This window comes from Tursiops truncatus, chromosome 3 (genome assembly GCF_011762595.2).
Source record: "Tursiops truncatus isolate mTurTru1 chromosome 3, mTurTru1.mat.Y, whole genome shotgun sequence".
Classification (NCBI taxonomy): domain Eukaryota; kingdom Metazoa; phylum Chordata; class Mammalia; order Artiodactyla; family Delphinidae; genus Tursiops; species Tursiops truncatus.
Window position 1 is genome coordinate 114,458,700 of NC_047036.1, and position 16,948 is coordinate 114,475,647.

At 44.3% G+C, this 16,948-nt stretch overlaps 1 protein-coding gene across 7 annotated transcripts in view; it reads right to left on the bottom strand.

Moving 5' to 3' along the window:
• KLHL3 (kelch like family member 3) overlaps positions 1-16,948 on the bottom strand; it is a 111,014-nt gene that overhangs the window by 42,868 nt on the left and 51,198 nt on the right. For all 7 annotated transcript variants that reach the window (XR_012330864.1, XM_073802562.1, XM_073802560.1 and 4 more), the window contains one exon: positions 4,566-4,675. Coding sequence is in view for 6 of the 7 variants with exons in the window: in XM_073802562.1 (XP_073658663.1) it covers positions 4,566-4,675 (110 nt within the window). In the remaining variant the exon portion in view is untranslated. The remainder of the gene's footprint in view (positions 1-4,565; positions 4,676-16,948) is intronic.

Here is a 16,948-nt window from a genome sequence, read left to right on the forward strand (position 1 = left end):
CTGAGAAGCCTCAATAGTGTTTCATAAGAAGGCATGGAATTCTTGAGAAGTAGAAAGATATTTACCAGCTAGGAAAGCAAAGATTCCGAAAAGTCCAATAACCAGCAACTCGGTGGCAAAACTGCAGTGGAACGCAGGAGTCATATCTCTTCTCCTGGCAGTGTGTTTGTCCTGGAAGGTTGCTTATCCTGCCCCTGGGTCAATGAGGCTGCCCATGGTGACAGCTGAACTTCGTGTCTCAAAGCGTATGCAAAAAACAGGCTTTCTGCTCACAGGGTTAGCTCTAACCCTGCGACACCTCCCATAGGAAAGAATCAGGTGCCTGGGAGGGGCTTGCTTCTCTGTGTTTTCCCTCTCACTGGGCAGGGGTAAGCAGGGGAGAGGGGAGGAAAGTCCTAACCAAAGAACTAGTGATTTTGTGATTCCTACCACATCCACTTGTCCTCTCTCAAATAACAGGAATTTTAAAACAAAAACCACACGGAGGAAAAACAGGAGAGAAAATGGCAAAGATCCACGCCTCCCTCCGACCTCTAGTTCCCACATGTCTCCTTATTCTCTGGAAAAATATTAAAATTATCCCCATAATATCAGCTGGCTCAGGGCAGAGCCCAGCCCCAGTCTGCCTCTTCACTCCCTCGGGGAACGTCTGCTGAGCACCTCCTAGTGCCTCCCAGGTCTCTGTGTCAGGACTGTGCGTGACACAGAGATGGCTAAGTTACCCTCACAGCCCTCAAGGAGCTTGAGCGTAGTGAAGGGGATGAGTCGTGGGCAAAAGCAAGTGCTCTTGGAGGAAGAACAGCACCTGAGCCCTCAGAGAGGCCCAGATGGTGCTGGGGGTGCTGGCGACCCAGAGACAGTTACCACCTCAGCTCCTGCCTGGCACAGAGCCGCAGGTCACGCCAACCACCCAGACCAATATGGGACCCGGGAAGAGCTTCCCCTTGAGAAAGGCCCCAGTCAATGGTTACATGTATCACCTCATTTCATCCTCAGAAGAGCTCTATAAGATAGATACTACACTATCATTACCCGCCTTCACAGATGAGAAAACTGAGACTTAGGTTCTTTTATTCATTCCTTCAACAAATATTTTTTGGTATCTACCATGGACCTGACACCACTCTAGAAGCAACCATAAGATAGTCAAAATTCCTGACTATACATGGTGTATACATTCTGGTAGGAGATGAATAACTGGCCCAAGATCACTCAGCTTGTTAAAGTAGTGGAGCCAGGACTGAATTCAGTTATTCTGGCCGCAGAATCCATACTTTCAAACTTCCAACAAGCAAGCTGCCTGGGCCCAGCCACAGACGCTTAAAGTCATCATTAATAGTAAGATACTACATTTCCTCTATTTTAAGATGCATAGTTTTAAGATGCATCTGAAACCTGGCTGCATTTTATAATATACATTGAAAGAAACCTGTGGGCTGCTGGTAGAGAAGTCAGTCATAATATAACTGATACTGTGTTTCAAGTGTAAATTTTGCTGAACACAGGTCATTTGACTGCCGACGCAACTGAATTTTCTGCAAATGTTAACATTAAATCAGTTGGATTTTAACTTAAATGAAGATCCCTGATACTACTTCAAATACACTCAAAAATTTTCACTATATCGCAAGAAAAAGCTATTATGCATGCAAGCGATTATGCCTATCACACACAATGTAATTAAAGGGAGTAGAAATCACCAAACCTCTTGGAACAGATCACAGAATTTTCAAAGCCTTAAGGGCTAGCGTTCAAATGACAAACATCTAATTGTCAAAAGCTTCCAGCTATTTAACTTCCAGCAATATGTGAGCAATTAAGGGGAAAAAAAATATATGGGTTTTGCCAAAGAGAAAATGCAGGCCAAACCCTACTATTCATTAATAAGACTCAAAATTACATAGCTAAACTTAAACATACCAAAGGGTTCAAGATCATGAGTAATACACTTTCTGAAAAGCATCACATAACTCTGAAGTTACACATAACTTCTGAGAACAAAATATGATACACAACATCAATAATGTGAAAAATACCTACACTCCAAACTGATTCTACAGAAAGAGGAACCCATAGGTAAGCATATGAATAAATGAAAGTCACTATAGACAAGTTTTAAGAGTGTACATCTATTGTCATGTTTCTTTGTTTCTGGAAAGATGCAATTAACACCATGCTTTGTTTCACCATTACCAATGGCAAATCAATACAATTACCATTATCACTGGTACCTCCAAAGAGAGAACTGTGATCATTACAATGATAGCTGCCATTTATTGAGCACCTATCAAACACCGTATTTGATTTTTTTTCACCCAGTATCTCTAATCCTCGTGACAACTCTGTAAGGGAGGCACTCTTAGTATTTCAGTTTTACATGTAAGTAAATTATGGTTCAAAGAAACCAGTGACTTCTCAAGGTCATACGGTCAGTAAGTTGAGTGTGGAACCAGTCCTGCCCAAGTCCAAAACCCAAGTGGTTTCCAGGGCACTATACTGCCCCTCCCTACTAACAACCCACCTCCACCCCTGTCCTGGCATAGCACGCATAGACAAGCCCTCACCTAAAACTTACTATGATCTCAGAGAAGGATGGGCCAGGATGAATTTAAGATCGAAGGGTCTCCCTCTCAATCCAACACCCTAAGTTGATTCAAATCCTGCTACTTATGTGCCTGCTTCCATTTTCTCAAACTACACTTGAGGACATGATCAAGCAGACCCTAAACTGGCCAACAGCCCAACATTCACAGAGCCAAATGACTGGTTCATTCCGTCAAATTGTGCCAATTTGGTAGCACAGTCCAGAGAAGAAAGTACACAAGCTTAGCAAGAAGCGAGGAAAGCCTGTCCATTTCTGAGGCTAGGGCAGGAAGGGGCCTGTGGCCTGGCCAGAAGCATCCTTTCCCCTGGACGTGCTGTTTCACATCAGCTAATGGAAGCAGAGACCTCCCTAAGCCTACAGGAGAGTCCAGCTTGTGCCAGTCACCTTCTGGGGATCCCCCTGAAGTCTCAGGACAGCCCATAGTTCCAACTGACAACTGCTTTTCTTCTTGATCAGACTTTTGCAGGACAACAGGCAGGGGCTTGTGAATTTCACACCCATTCTCTGGACATGTACCTTTGGATGCAGTTCTCGTCTCCAACATAAAATCCTTCTCAAGGGCTTTTCCTTGAATATTCCCTCAGGAAAGGGCCTCAAGCTTGGATGCTGAGATTGGACTAGGACAATTCAAGAAACATTTATTGAGTATCTCTGAGGCTGCAGAGGTGAGTAAGGTGTGGTCCCTACCATCAGGGAACTCACAAGTGAGTGGAGGAGGTAAGACCAGCTCAGAACGAACTACAATATAAAGCAGAACAAGGTTAAGTGTTATCCCAGAGGAAAAAGGGATTAATTCCAGATGCACAGTCAATAATCAATTCAGCTAACACTGACTAGGCACCCACTAGGCAGCAGGTACTATACTAGGCATTTTATATACCTTATCCCATTCAATCCCCACAACCACCCTGTGGAACATGTTCTATTACTACCCACACTTCACAAAATGAGGAAGTAGATGGAGAAGCAAAATATCTTGCCCAAGGTCACATAACTGATTTGTAAATACTAGAGATGAGATTTGGACCCCAGTGGCCAACATGGAAGCGTATGTTATTTCCAGTATAGTAGACTGAATCTCCTGGAGTAAAGAAATTCTTCCTGGTAGAAGAAAAATCTGAACTGTTTGGGAATTCAGCCAGGTGAAGAGGGAAGTAGAGAATATTCCTAGCATAGGGTCAGAGATGAGGAAGGCTGGGAAGTAGGATAGATCAGCAGTCACAGATCAGCTACAGCAGGGGCAGAAGTCAAGCTTCTAGCACAGAGGAAGAGGTGTGTGGTCAGTGAGTCAGGGGACTGGGGTCAGGAGACCTGGGTTCTAGTCCTGGCTTGGCCACCGAAAAACTGTGTGTGACCTTCAGCAGTTTCTATCCCCTCTCTGGGGCTCGGTTTCCTCATCAGTAAAAATTCCAATTCCCTATCGGAGTAGATGTTCCCCAAAGGTATGCTCTGGCTTAAATGCTCAGTGATACTCACAAGAGGCTGTGTGGGACTATGGTTAAGACCAGGTGACATGCAAACCAGCTGAGTGACCTTGAACAAGCTAATTAAATCCTCTGAGTCTGTTTCCTCATCTGTAATGTGAGGACAACAGCGATGCCTGCTTCACCTCACAGGCTGAGGTGAAGGCTGAGTGAACTGAAGAACATCAAGCACTTAGCACAGGGCTTGGCAAACTATAAACGCTTAAGAAAGGGAGGCAAAAAAAAAAAAAAAAAGGGAGGCAGCTTTCCCGCCATCATCATCATCATCACCATTACTCCTTCTTTAAAGGGTCCATAAAGTGAATGTAGCAGTCGTGGGCCAGAAAGCCTTTTTTTTTAAAAAAAAAAAAAAGGACAAAAAAAAATAAGATCTTTTTTTTAATTTGAAAAAGAGAAAAGGTCTCATTGAACCACAAGTCCTTCCCATGACCACCTCACGAGAGAGGCTCCTGTTTCAAAGAAGGGCCATGTCATACCTTCTCTTCTGAAGAAACGGTCAGCTTGTCACTGGATATCAAGCTGCACACCTGGTCCAGACTTAGGCTAAGAAATTCTTCCCCCAGCATCACCTCTGGAAAGTGCTGCTCTGTTCCAAAAAAAGCAGAAGTTCAGAAAACAAAGTTATAACACACTCCTGCCCTTCCATGAACCAAGGCCATGACAATCTGTGGGATTCAGAGCAGAGTCCTGGGAGCTCTGGGGGAGGCAGGAGGCAGAGAGAAAGGCAGACATCCTGGCTGGAGGGAAACCAGCCTCTTAATTCAGCAGCAAAGGCATCCCCCTGTGTGACCCTCTGTCCTGAACATCATCACAGAGGAAAATGGGGCAGAGAGATGCGAGGTTATATTTTTTCCATGCTCCATGAGATTAATAATGGTCTTGCAGAGAAGCCTCACAGGGGCCTGCCTACTTAATCGAGCTCATTTCCCCTCAAGGCACAGGCTGGCAGAGTTGCAGACGGTGCCACCTGCAGCTCAGCCAAACAAAAGTGGGTCAGAACTGCTGTGTGGCTCAAAGTCTCTGGGGGTTCTGGTAGGAAGTCAACATTAGAAGGCTGGCAGAAGGGTTCATCCCATCTTGCCCAAGTCAAGCCTGCTATAGTGAGAATCTGGTTCACAAGGAGGCTCAACTAAGCTTTTGTCCAGGTGTGGCACCAACACGGCTGGCACCACCACCACTGGGAACAGTCCACAGCGGCTGAGCCTATAGAGGCCATAAGATGGAGGGGAGTTCGGGGACAACTAGAACAAGATAAAACTCACAGGCCCGAGGACCACACAAGGGAAATGCCAAGGACAATTCCTACCCTGACATTCGCCCAGGCCGCCATCCTGCTATTACAGAGGCATTTGCCAGTGAAAGAGCATGCACTTCAGAAAGAAGGACCTAGATTCAAGTCCCGGCTTTGTCATTTATGAGTTGTGTCTTTGAGCCAATGGCATCTCTTCCCTGGGTCTCATTATCCCCATCTGTACAATGGAGGTAAAAACCACGTCTCACTCCCTCCCATGCTCTGATGAGAGAGGAATTGAGAACGTGTTTTGCAAGTTCCTTCCAAGTGAACCAGCCCAAGGGCTGACAGTTCCTGGTGTAGCAGACTCTGGAGGTCACAGCGTCCTTTGTCATTTGCCCCATACCTTCCTCGGTTCTCACAACCCTGCACCATCGCCCCAGGAGCATCTGTGCTCCTTGCCCTCCAGGCCTCTCCCCTTCCTTCTGTGGTGGCCCCGCTCTGCCCTGAGAGCTTCTTGGATAATTCCAGAAGCTCCCCACCCCCCACTTGGCCTGGCTGGCTCCTGGAGTGAGATTCTGAGTCCCTCCATGCCTGGGAGGCTGCTGAAACATCAACTCTGCTGCAGCTGCACAATGAAAAGGAAAATCAGAGCATGCTAATCACACTCATCAACTTCTTAAAAACCAAACAAATGAAGAACTTAAGGTTTAAATAATTTTCTTGCAAAAATCATTTTTAACTTTTTATGTTGTAAGAATTTCAGATCCAAAGAATTCCCATATGCCTTTCATCCAGATTCCCTAAATGTTAATACTTTACTCTCAATGACTGAGTTATAAATAATCTTTCCCATCTTTCACTGGACAAAGAGGGCTCCCACTTTCTCCCCACCAGCCTAATGATATAACTGAAGCCACTATTAAAGCTCACCTGTCCTGAGGCTCAGGGATGCTTGTACAAGACAAGACAAATTTAAAAGTCAGATCTTTTACAAACGGAAGCAGCTGTCAAAACGTAAGAAGCTGGTCTTACTTCTCTATATGTCAACAGAAAAAAGCCTTTAGTTAAAGCATAGATTTTAAGTATGACATTCAAAACACCTCCCTAACTATGGGAATATTTAAGACTAGATAGTTATTTTTAAAGTGTCCATTCCTAAAGATTTTTAAATAAAAGCAAGTAAACAATTTTCTTTGGACAATGGGAATTCATTCTTGGCCTGGAGGCTTGGAAAGTAACAGGATTCTCCCTATACACTCTTTCTAGCCCAAGAAGTCTTTGGACCAGAGTCTCCCAATGTGTTGGCAACACCCAAGAAACAGCAGAGAGAAAACTGACAAAGTATAGGGCAGGGAGGCTCTGTGGACCAGCCTCGGCTGAGCTCAGCAGGTGAGTCAGGCAAACCAGTGCCTACATCCCTGTGGCCCAGAGCCATACCTGGTCTTGCCACCTTTATCTTTGGTTGACTGAAAAACCTAACATTTGGAGGAGTGAAAAGAACAGGAGGAGGTGAGAAAGTAAAATTCTGAGCTGTAAGGAATTCTTCCTCAGAGCTCAGAAAGCCAAAAGTAGATGAGCTTGGGTTTTGAAAAGGAGGAAAATAGAAGTGCAGTGATGTGTACCCTAGGTGACTTGGTGAACAAACCAGAAGTCCTCAAAGATAAACCAAGGCAGGAAGTAGTCAGCCCCCCACACCTCCCCATCTCTCACACTCTGGGGCATTGCAGGATGTGAATCTGGGTCCCTTCTCTCTGAAGTCAGCTGCTTATTTGCCCATCAGGAACCTCCCACTGAAAACCTTCAGAAATCCTCCCAGGAAGGAGCATCTGGTGGGGAGGAGGCAACAAGGGAGGTATTGGGCAGGAGCTTCTCACCCAGGGCTGGCACCCCGAGACCCAGGAGATTTGCGAGGCATGAACAGGGGGACACAAAGAAGGGGCCCAGACAAAAACTCCTTCCCTTCCCCCTTTGGTCTGAGGACACAGGGCCCAGAGTCTGGGGACCAGAGCCCCCTTTCTGTTAGCAACACTCAAGACACAACAGGACAGAAAAAACAGGAACAGGATGCTCTGGCTAACTCAGTTTCCTGGGAGACAGGAGCTCCCCAGAAGACTTTGTACTCAAGTCAGCGCTCTTCCCGGCCTCTTCCTGGAAAGAACCCACTATGCTACCAGAAGACACCGCCCTGAGAATCAGCTTCTACCTTTAACACTTGTTTGTTTGTTTGGAGCTTTTTTTAAATTTGTTTTGCTTTGCTGTGAACGTATTAAGGGAGAATGTAGTGACAAACTGTGGCTAACAATCAGAAGACCTGGGTTCAAGTCCCAGCTCCACCTCTTACAGTCACTTCTTTCCAGGCTTTGGCTTCCTGAATCATAAAATGGGGTGGTAATGCCTGACCTCAGTCTCCAGGTTGTTTTGAAGTTCAAAAATGATACTATGTATTAGCCCATTTTGAGATCTATAAGAAACTCTTTAGAAATGAAGGAGGAATATTATGCGCCCATGTTCCTGAGTCACGAAGTCCAGTTCTGTGGGCAGGACTGCTCTCCAACAGAGAAGCGTTTCCGCAGCATCAGAGTCATCCTTTGAGACTGCAGGTCCTGCAGGCAAGGCTGTGGACCTCAAAGGTCTTAAGAGACCCACTTTATTCCACTGAGTTCCACAAACTTTCTAGTGATATAAGTTACTCAATTTCTTCAGATGAGAATACTGAAGGCTTCAGTATTCTCATCTATTAAATAGAGAGAATAATAGCACCTATCTCATAGAGGTGTTATGGGCATTAGATAAGCAAATATATGTAACTCACATTTCCTGAGACCATTGTAAGTGCTCAATAACTGTTCATACATGATGTGCCAAATACAGTGTTTCTTCAAAAATGAAGAAAGCAGAGCCGATGCCTACAAGGAGGCCACTGGCTTACAAAAGGGTAAAACAAGGCACCAGCAACTTCAACCCAAAGTCCACAGGGCCATGACTGGGAGAGGCACTCCAAGTTAAATAAAAGCAGGCAAATTCAGAGCATGACTAGAGAACAAGCAATAGCTCAGTCTAGCTAGAGGGTAGGCTGTGTCTTCATTCATCTAACAAATATGTATAGAGCATCCTGTGCCAGGCTCCCAGAGATGCAGGAGAGACCGGCAAGGCTCAATCTTGGGGGATGGGTGAAATGTGCAGGGGTGTAGTATCTTTCAACCATGGGCTAGCCCCTTGAAGGGGGACTCTCCAAAATAAACTCTAACTTTTCTTGTCTTTTTGCTTTTTTTTCCTTTAGGGAGGAGTGTAAACAGGAAAAAAAAAAGTCAATTAATTAACCATTCTGACTGAGAGTCCCAATTAACCAGGCTTCACTATAAGTAGCAAACACTGTTTAGGATCCAAGTTTTGGAATGGAAATAGTGAGTTGTTTAAGTTATTAGGTATTTAATTTTTCTCTTCATTTGACTAAGTTTTTGCTTATGGAATATAAAGGGAAAACATATTTAAGAGATTATAATAATAACAAAAAATCATAACATTAAGAGAAAATGCAGAATACAAATTTATAGATACTGTTTGTTCACAAATATATAAGTCTAGAATTTCAGGATTAAAAGATAGCTCTTTATTTCCCCTCTGTACTCAAATAAAAAGTATTATTGTAAATATTTTAAAAATCCAAGTTTTGGAAACACTGCTTTGGGAAAGATCTCCAGGGTTCTCCCTACTTGCTGCAAATAATAATAAAGCCTTCCTTCTCCAAAAAAAAAAAAAAAAAAAATCCAAGTTTGGATTAATGAAACATTAATGGATCTGTTCCTGTCCATTTGGATGAGAACTTTTGGAGAAGGGGAGGGGCACCAGACAACTGCAAATCCTTTCCCTGGCAAGCAACACACGCATATCTTCCCAATGTTGAAAGGATGAGGAAATTGGGTGGCACATTCCTAGGAAAGGGGGCATATTTGGGTATTTTCAAGGAAGCAGGCCTGGAGAAAGTTAATGGCTTTTCCTTAAAACAGCTAACACTGTACTAGGTATTTTACATATATTATGTCACTTATATCTTCCAAAAGCCCAGCTGAAGTGAATATCAATATCTCCATTTTACAGATGGAGAAATGGAGGCTTGGAAAGCCTAAGTTATGAGCTTAGTATCATACGGCACAGTAAAGTGGTAGAGCCAGGTTTTGAAATTAAGGCTATCTGAATATAATAACAAACATTCTGATAAGTATTATAGTCCTCAAGATAATAAAAACTTGTCCTGAGCAGGCCATTTTGGTAAAATTCAATATAGACATCAGAGCACTCTAAGAATCCCTCTTAGGGATACTGCAGAGAGAGAAAGAAACAGGAATCTAAAGATATTTCTTTAAAAAAAAATCTTAGAGTAGTAGTGTTCTAAACATTTTGGCATCAGACCTGGATTCAAATCTCAGACCCAACCCTTGGATTGAAATCTTTCTCTAATCCACCTGTCTTCCAGGCTAGATGCCGTGATATTCTTCTGTGTTCCCAAAGCCACCCAAATAGGAAATTAAAATGTTCATACTGCTAGTCAACCTGTCTTACCACCTGAGGTCTTCCTCTCATACTGGAACTATGAGTCCCATGAGGGCAGGGTCTGTCTCATTTGAGTCTGTCTGTGTGAATGTGAATCCTCAGTGTCCAGGACAATGTCTGCAGATATTGAGCTCTGCAATTACTGCGCTTCCTTGTCCATTCTTCAGGACTGCCTAGGGCTCAGGCAACCTCTCAAGCAAGTCCCAAGTCCATTTCTCCCTCTTGATGGGATGAAATAAACCTAAGCCTTTGATCAGGTTCAACTAAGCTACAAGCCCAGACAATAACCCATCTATGACTTCTTTGACCTGCAGAGACGAAATGAACCCAGTTATTCCAGGGCCAGGGGCCCCAGCATAAAAGGTATGAGTGCCTCTGAATGGAACCACTGATCATGCCCCCAGGAATGAATGGCTGACACAGGTGGACACACAAACAGAATCAAAACATTTTAACAGGGTAAAAAAAGAAAACAGCTGATTTAAATTTCTCTCTCCATTATCCTATTTTGGGAGGGCAGAGGTAAGCTTTCTTGAATCAATATTTGGCTTTCAAGGCCCACAGTTTCCTTGCTCCAGGGAGAAGGCTCAGCTCCCACAGAGAAGTAACACAGATCTACCTTGACCTCTTCCCACAAGGGGTCACGACCACCAGCCCTTAGACTCTAAATTTCACTGACTCCACTCTGCCAGGGATGGTGGGATACAAGTTCTCTTTCCACGTCGACCTAATTCCAGAAGTATATATGTTGTACCTCCCTTTTCTCTCTATCACACACACACAGAGCAAAGGGCTATATCAAAACTACCCAGTTATCAGTGCTACTGACTCAACAACAACAAAGTTCCCTGTTCTCCAGAGTATGGAAGGAACAGGGAAGTTTCCTAAAATCCCAACAAGGAGAACACCTAACAACAAAAAATACCTGCATCTGCACTAATACTTCACTTGCCACCTTCAAGGTAGAAGCAGAGGTAGGAGTGAGGCAACTGCCATGGACAGAGAGGCTGAACTGGCCTGGGAAGATGTGAAAATAAACAGTGGGCTCAGAGCACAGGCCCTGGAGACAGCCTCATCATGAATCTTGGCATTGCCACTCACAAACTATGTGATCTGGAGCAAGTTACTAAACTTCTCTGGGGTTTCCATTTCTTCATCTATAAGTTGGGAAAGTAATAACTACTTCTGATAGTTATGTGGCCTCTTATAGTTATGAAGTGTGTAGCACCATGCCTGGCACCTTGCAAGTGTTCAGAAATGGTAGAAACTCCCACCATGATCATCACCACCATTATTACTTTATGATGCCAAGTTGGAGGCAGCAATTTCACAAGATGACCCTCAGTGAGTCAGAGGTTCGTGTGTTTTAAAATGCTTTGTCAAAGTTTTTTGCTGCCCTTAGTTTAATTACTTCATTCCATGGTCTCAAATGACTCCATCAATCGAAAAAAAAGGCCATTTCTCTCCACAAACACGTGAAATTCGATGGCTTTTCCATCCCATGGCTGGAGGGTTTCAGCTCAGCTTTGGCAGACTGATGTAAACAAAATGTCCAAAGAATTTTAATTGCCACTTCATTAACAGGGTCCCATTAATATCCCTCCCAACCAGCTCTGCTGATGGTCCAGTGCATGGCCATCCAATTACCAAACAACAAAGTCCCCATAAACCTGGGCCCAAGCCTCTGAAGTTAAATATTAAGCAGTCCCTGGAAACAATAACAGTGAGATATAAGAAGTCGCAGGATACAAAATTAATACACAGAAATCTCCTGCATTCTTATACACTAACAACAAAAGATCAGAAAGACAAATTAAGGAAACAATCCCATTTACCACTGCAACAAAAAGACTAAAATGCCTAGGAATAAACCTACCTAGGGAGACAAAAGACCTGTATGCAGAAAACTATAAGATACTGATGAAAGAAATCAAAGATGACACAAACAGATGGCGAGATATGCCATGTTCTTGGATTGGAAGAATCAATACTGTGAAAATGACTACACCACCCAAAGCAATTTACAGATTCAAATGCAATCCCTATCAAATTACCAATGGCATTTTTCACAGAATTAGAACAAAAAATTTTACAATTTGTATGGAAACACAGAAGACTCCGAATAGCGAAAGAAATCTTAAGAAAGGAAAACAGAGCTGGAAGAATCAGGCTCCCTGACTTCAGACTATACTACAAAGCTACAGTAATCAAGACAATATGGTACTGGCACAAAAACAAAAATATAGATCAATGGAACAGGATAGAAAGTCCAGAGATAAACCCACACACATATGGTCACCTAATTTATGACAAAGGAGGCCAGAATATACAATGGAGCAAAGACAGCCTCTTCAATAAGTGCTGCTGGGAAAACTGAATAGCTACATGTAAAAGAATGAAATTAGAACACTCCCTAACACCACACACAAAAATAAACTCAAAATGGATTAAAGACCTAAATGGAAGGCCAGACACTATAAAGCTCTTAGAGGAAAACACAGGCAGAACACTCTTTGACATAAATTGCAGCAAGATCTTTTTTGACCCACCTCCTAGACTAATGAGAATAAAAACAAACAAATGGGAGCTAATTAAACTTAAAAGCTTTTGCACAGCAAAGGAAACCATAAACAAGATAAAAAGACAACCTTCAGAATGGGAGAAAATATTTGCAAACGAAGCAAGTGACAAAGGATTAATCTCCAAAAATATACAAACAGCTTATGCAGTTCAATATCAAAAAAACAAGCAACCCAATCAAAAAATGGGCATAAGATCCAAATAGACATTTCTCCAAAGAAGACATACAGATGGCCAAGAGGCACATGAAAAGATGCTCAACATCACTAATTATTAGAGAAATGCAAATCAAAACTATAATGAGGGGCTTCCCTGATGGCGCAGTGGTTGAGAGTCCCCCGCCATGCAGGGGACATGGGTTCATGCCCCGGTCTGGGAGGATCCCACATGCCGGGGAGCGGCTGGGCCCGTGAGCCATGGCCGCTGAGCCTGCGCGTCTGGAGCCTGTGCTCCACAACGGGAGAGGCCACAACAGTGAGAGGCCCGCGTACCGCAAAAAAAAAAAAAGCTACAATGAGATATCACCTCACACTGGTCAGAATGGCCATCATCACAAAATCTACAAACAATAAATGCTAGAGAGGGTGTGGAGAAAAAGGAACCTTGTTTCACTGTTGGTGGGAATGTAAACTGATACAGCCATTGTGGCAAACAGTATGGAGCTTCCTTAAAAAGCTAAAAATAGAATTACCATACGACCCAGCAATCCCACAACTGGGCATATACCCAGAGAAAACCATAATTCAAAAAGACACATGGGGCTTCCCTGGTGGCGCAGTGGTTGAGAGTCCGCCTGCCAATGCAGGGGACACGGGTTCGTGCCCCGGTCCGGGAGGATCCCACGTGCCGCGGAGCAGCTGGGCCCATGAGCCGTGGCCACTGGGCCTGCACGTCCGGAGCCTGTGCTCCGCAACGGGAGAGGCCACAACAGTGAGAGGCCGGCGTGACGCAAAAAAAAAAAAAAAAAAAAAAAAAAAAGACACATGCACCCCAGTGTTCATTGCAGTACTATTTGTAATAGCCAGGACATGGAAACAACCTAAATGTCCATCGACAGATGTGGTACATATATATACAATGGAATATCACACAGCCATAAAAAGGAACGAAATTGGGTCATTTGTAGAGACGTGGATGGACCTAGAGACTGTCATACAGAGTGAAGTCAGTCAGAAAGAGAAAAACAAATATCGTATATTAATGCATACTTGGAATCTGAAAAAATTGGTATAGATAATCTTATTTACAAAGCAGAAACAGAGACACAGATGTAGAGAACAAACGTATGGATACCAAGGGGGAGGGGGTGGGATGAATTGGGAGATTGGAATTGACATATATACACTATTGATACTATGTATAAAATAGATAACTAATGAGAACCTGCTGTATAGCACAGGGACCTCTACTCAATGCTCTGTGGTGACCTAAGTGGGAAGGAAGTCCAAAAAAGAGGGGATATATGTATACATATAGCTGATTCACTTTGCTGTACAGTAGAAACTAACACAATATTGTAAAGCAACTATACTCCCATAAAAATTTTTTTAAAAAGAAAAAGAAACAGGCTGTGCAAAACACTAGGGTCCTTTTCCCAGTTACCCAGGAGAACTATGATACCATCAGCTGGGGGCAAGGGTCTGAGCAGTCAGCTTCTAACTATGGGACTCACCCTCCCCCAGCCCAGAATAATATATATCACAGCAAAAATCTGGGGGCATAACCCTGAAGGGGAAACTGGACCCAGAGGAAGCAGAAGAGACTGCCACAGCAGGAAGAAAAAGGCCCATTCTAAACAGGAAATCAAATAGGGTGGAAAGAGGTCGTGCTCCAGCCCAGCAGAGGCATGCTGTGTCCACCTTCGCCAGGGGTATGAAGACTTATCAGAAGGCCATCGTCGACCTTAAAAGTAGTTCCTCTTTTAGACAGCAATTTGGCAGTATCTTTTTTTAATGCTCACTCTCTTTCAGCTACTTTATGCTGCTAAGATGGTACCCTACAGGTACAAGCTCACTATTACTTACAAAGCAGCAAGTTTCCTCCAAAATATTACATAAAGTAATTCTTGCTAAAGCATTTTATATAAAAGAAAAAAACTGGTAACATTAATGTTCATCAAGAGAGGACTACTTAAATAAATTGTAGTTCATCCCTATGATGCAGTAGACAAAAAGAGTAAGATGTAGCCATACACAAGGGTCTGCCAAGAACTCCAAGATATTGTACTAAGTAAAAAAAAAAATTTTTTTAAGTATAATGAGTACAGAAGGCTTCTATTTGTGTAAGTTAAAAAGCGTAATATATACATATTTTGTAGGGATACCCAAGAGAGTGCCCTGCTCCCTTAAGAGGGCCTGGGAGAAGATCAGCTGAGCATTTTATACCTTGTGTCCTGTTTGAAACTTTTATCATGGGTACAAGTTGCTTTTATTGAATACATTCTCTAAAGTTTTAAAATAATGGTATAGAAATATGTCTGCTGACACGGAAAGTTGTTCAGAATATACTGCTAAGATTTTTTTAGGCTGGAAAACATACACGTGGAATGAAAAAGACTGGGAAAGCTATATACCAGGGCGCTGCCCGTGACTCCCACTGGGTAGGATTGTGGCGCTTTTCCTGCTCTTTCTGCCTGTCGGCTGCTTCTGTAATAATCACAGGTGGTTTTGTATTAAGATAGCAATAACAATAGCAATAATAACAAAAAGAAAGCTCATCTTAGAGAAGGAAGAGGAACAGAATTGAGGCACAGCTTGGGGCTATGGACAGGTGAAGGCAGAGGCCAGCTGGCCAGAGACTAGGGAAGAGGGGGAGGCAGGACATACCCAGCTGTGTATCTGCATACAGAGAAACCACAATCAGAAGCTCTGGAAATGGTCCTCCTCCCCCAAAGTGCAAGCAGTCTGCAGCAGGGGCAGTGGTGGTGACCCGAGGAGTCCCATCTCTCCACCAGGTCCCAGCTCTGAGGCTCTCTTACTACAGATGGCGTGAGTGGCAGGGAGGCTCCAGAGCACGGCCCTGGGTGGCACCTACTTCTGCAGGGGGCTCACCTCCCTGTCCCCCTGACCCCGAAACCATCCTGGAAACAAGGCAGGATGAACTACCCCCATCAGAGAGAGAAGAAAACAGGCCTAGGGCCACTCAGCTCCAAAGTGTTGGCTGGTGTGACCCCTGGTTCTGAGCTGGAGGGTCTCCTCGTAGTCTGTGGGCTAAAATACCTCCTAACTCGAGGCATCGGGCCAGGGAAGCCTGTGACCGCAGGGGCTGACACTGCCCCTTGTGTGCGACTCTGGCCGGTATCCACACCCCCACAGTTAAAAGGGGACGAGGTGGCTGCTCTGCCTCAGCAGGCAGCAATGGCAGAGCCGCCAGGTTCCATCTCAAGTCAATCGGTGCAAGATCAAAGACACAAAGCAGGCCCACAGCAGTGGATGGGTGCATCCAGCAGTGGATGGGTGCAAGGGAGTGAGCACAGATAATCATTTTTTATTTCCTTCTCTAAGCACTTCACCGTGTGAAGTCTTACCTTCACACTGCTTCTTCTGTCTCCTCATCACGGTCTCATCAACCTCTGCGTTACCACACTACCTTAAAAATATGATTTTTATTTTCCCTGCTGCGCACAGCTGACAGCTGCAAAGAAAACTATCCAGGAGCTGGTCCCAGGCTCCACAGAAGGCCTGAACGACAGGCAGAAGGCTCTCAGCCCTAAGTCACGCTGACCGAGACAGGGAAAGGAGGAGGACTCATGCGTGCAGTGAGGGGGCTGCCTCCACGTGCTCCTGGGAGGCAGCCTCCCAAGGGGGAAGAGAAGATATCCACGTCTCACTTCTCCACCCCAAGATGACTAAACACCCCACATCTAGCAGAGACAGCTGGCCGTCTGTCTACACTACTTGGTTGTTGGGATTTGGTAATTGCATGGCACAGACTTCAAGGCTCACACTTCCGATGGAAAATGCCAGCTCTAGCCACCAACACTCCACAGCTACTGATTCACAGAGCCACCCTACATCCAAACTGGGCCTGGAAGCCACAGAATGTAGCAGTTAAAAACATGGCTCTGGAGTAAACACTGTCTGGGTTTGAATCCTGTCTGTCTCTTCCAAATGACCTCAACAAATTACTTCACCCCTCTGTGCCTTAGTTTCCTCAGCTGTTGTATGCATTAAATGCACATAAAATGCTTAGCCTAGGATGTGACCCAAAGTAGAGCTTAGTAAATGCTAGCTAAAAGTAATTCACCAGGACACTGCCTACACACACCCACAATGCTGCAGAACCCAATCACCACGCCCAGATCAGGACCTAAGAGCACCAAGACCACGATATGTTCCCAACTGCATCCTCCCCACTCTCACACAGGTGAGTCTCACCATCAGACAGTGAAAAGGGCAAAGGGAGAAAACACAGATTTTGAAAGTAGGGGAGAGCCAAGCCAGAAGAACCTGGGAGCCTTTGTTAAAGGGGGGGTTCGGTACACAGCCCAAACCT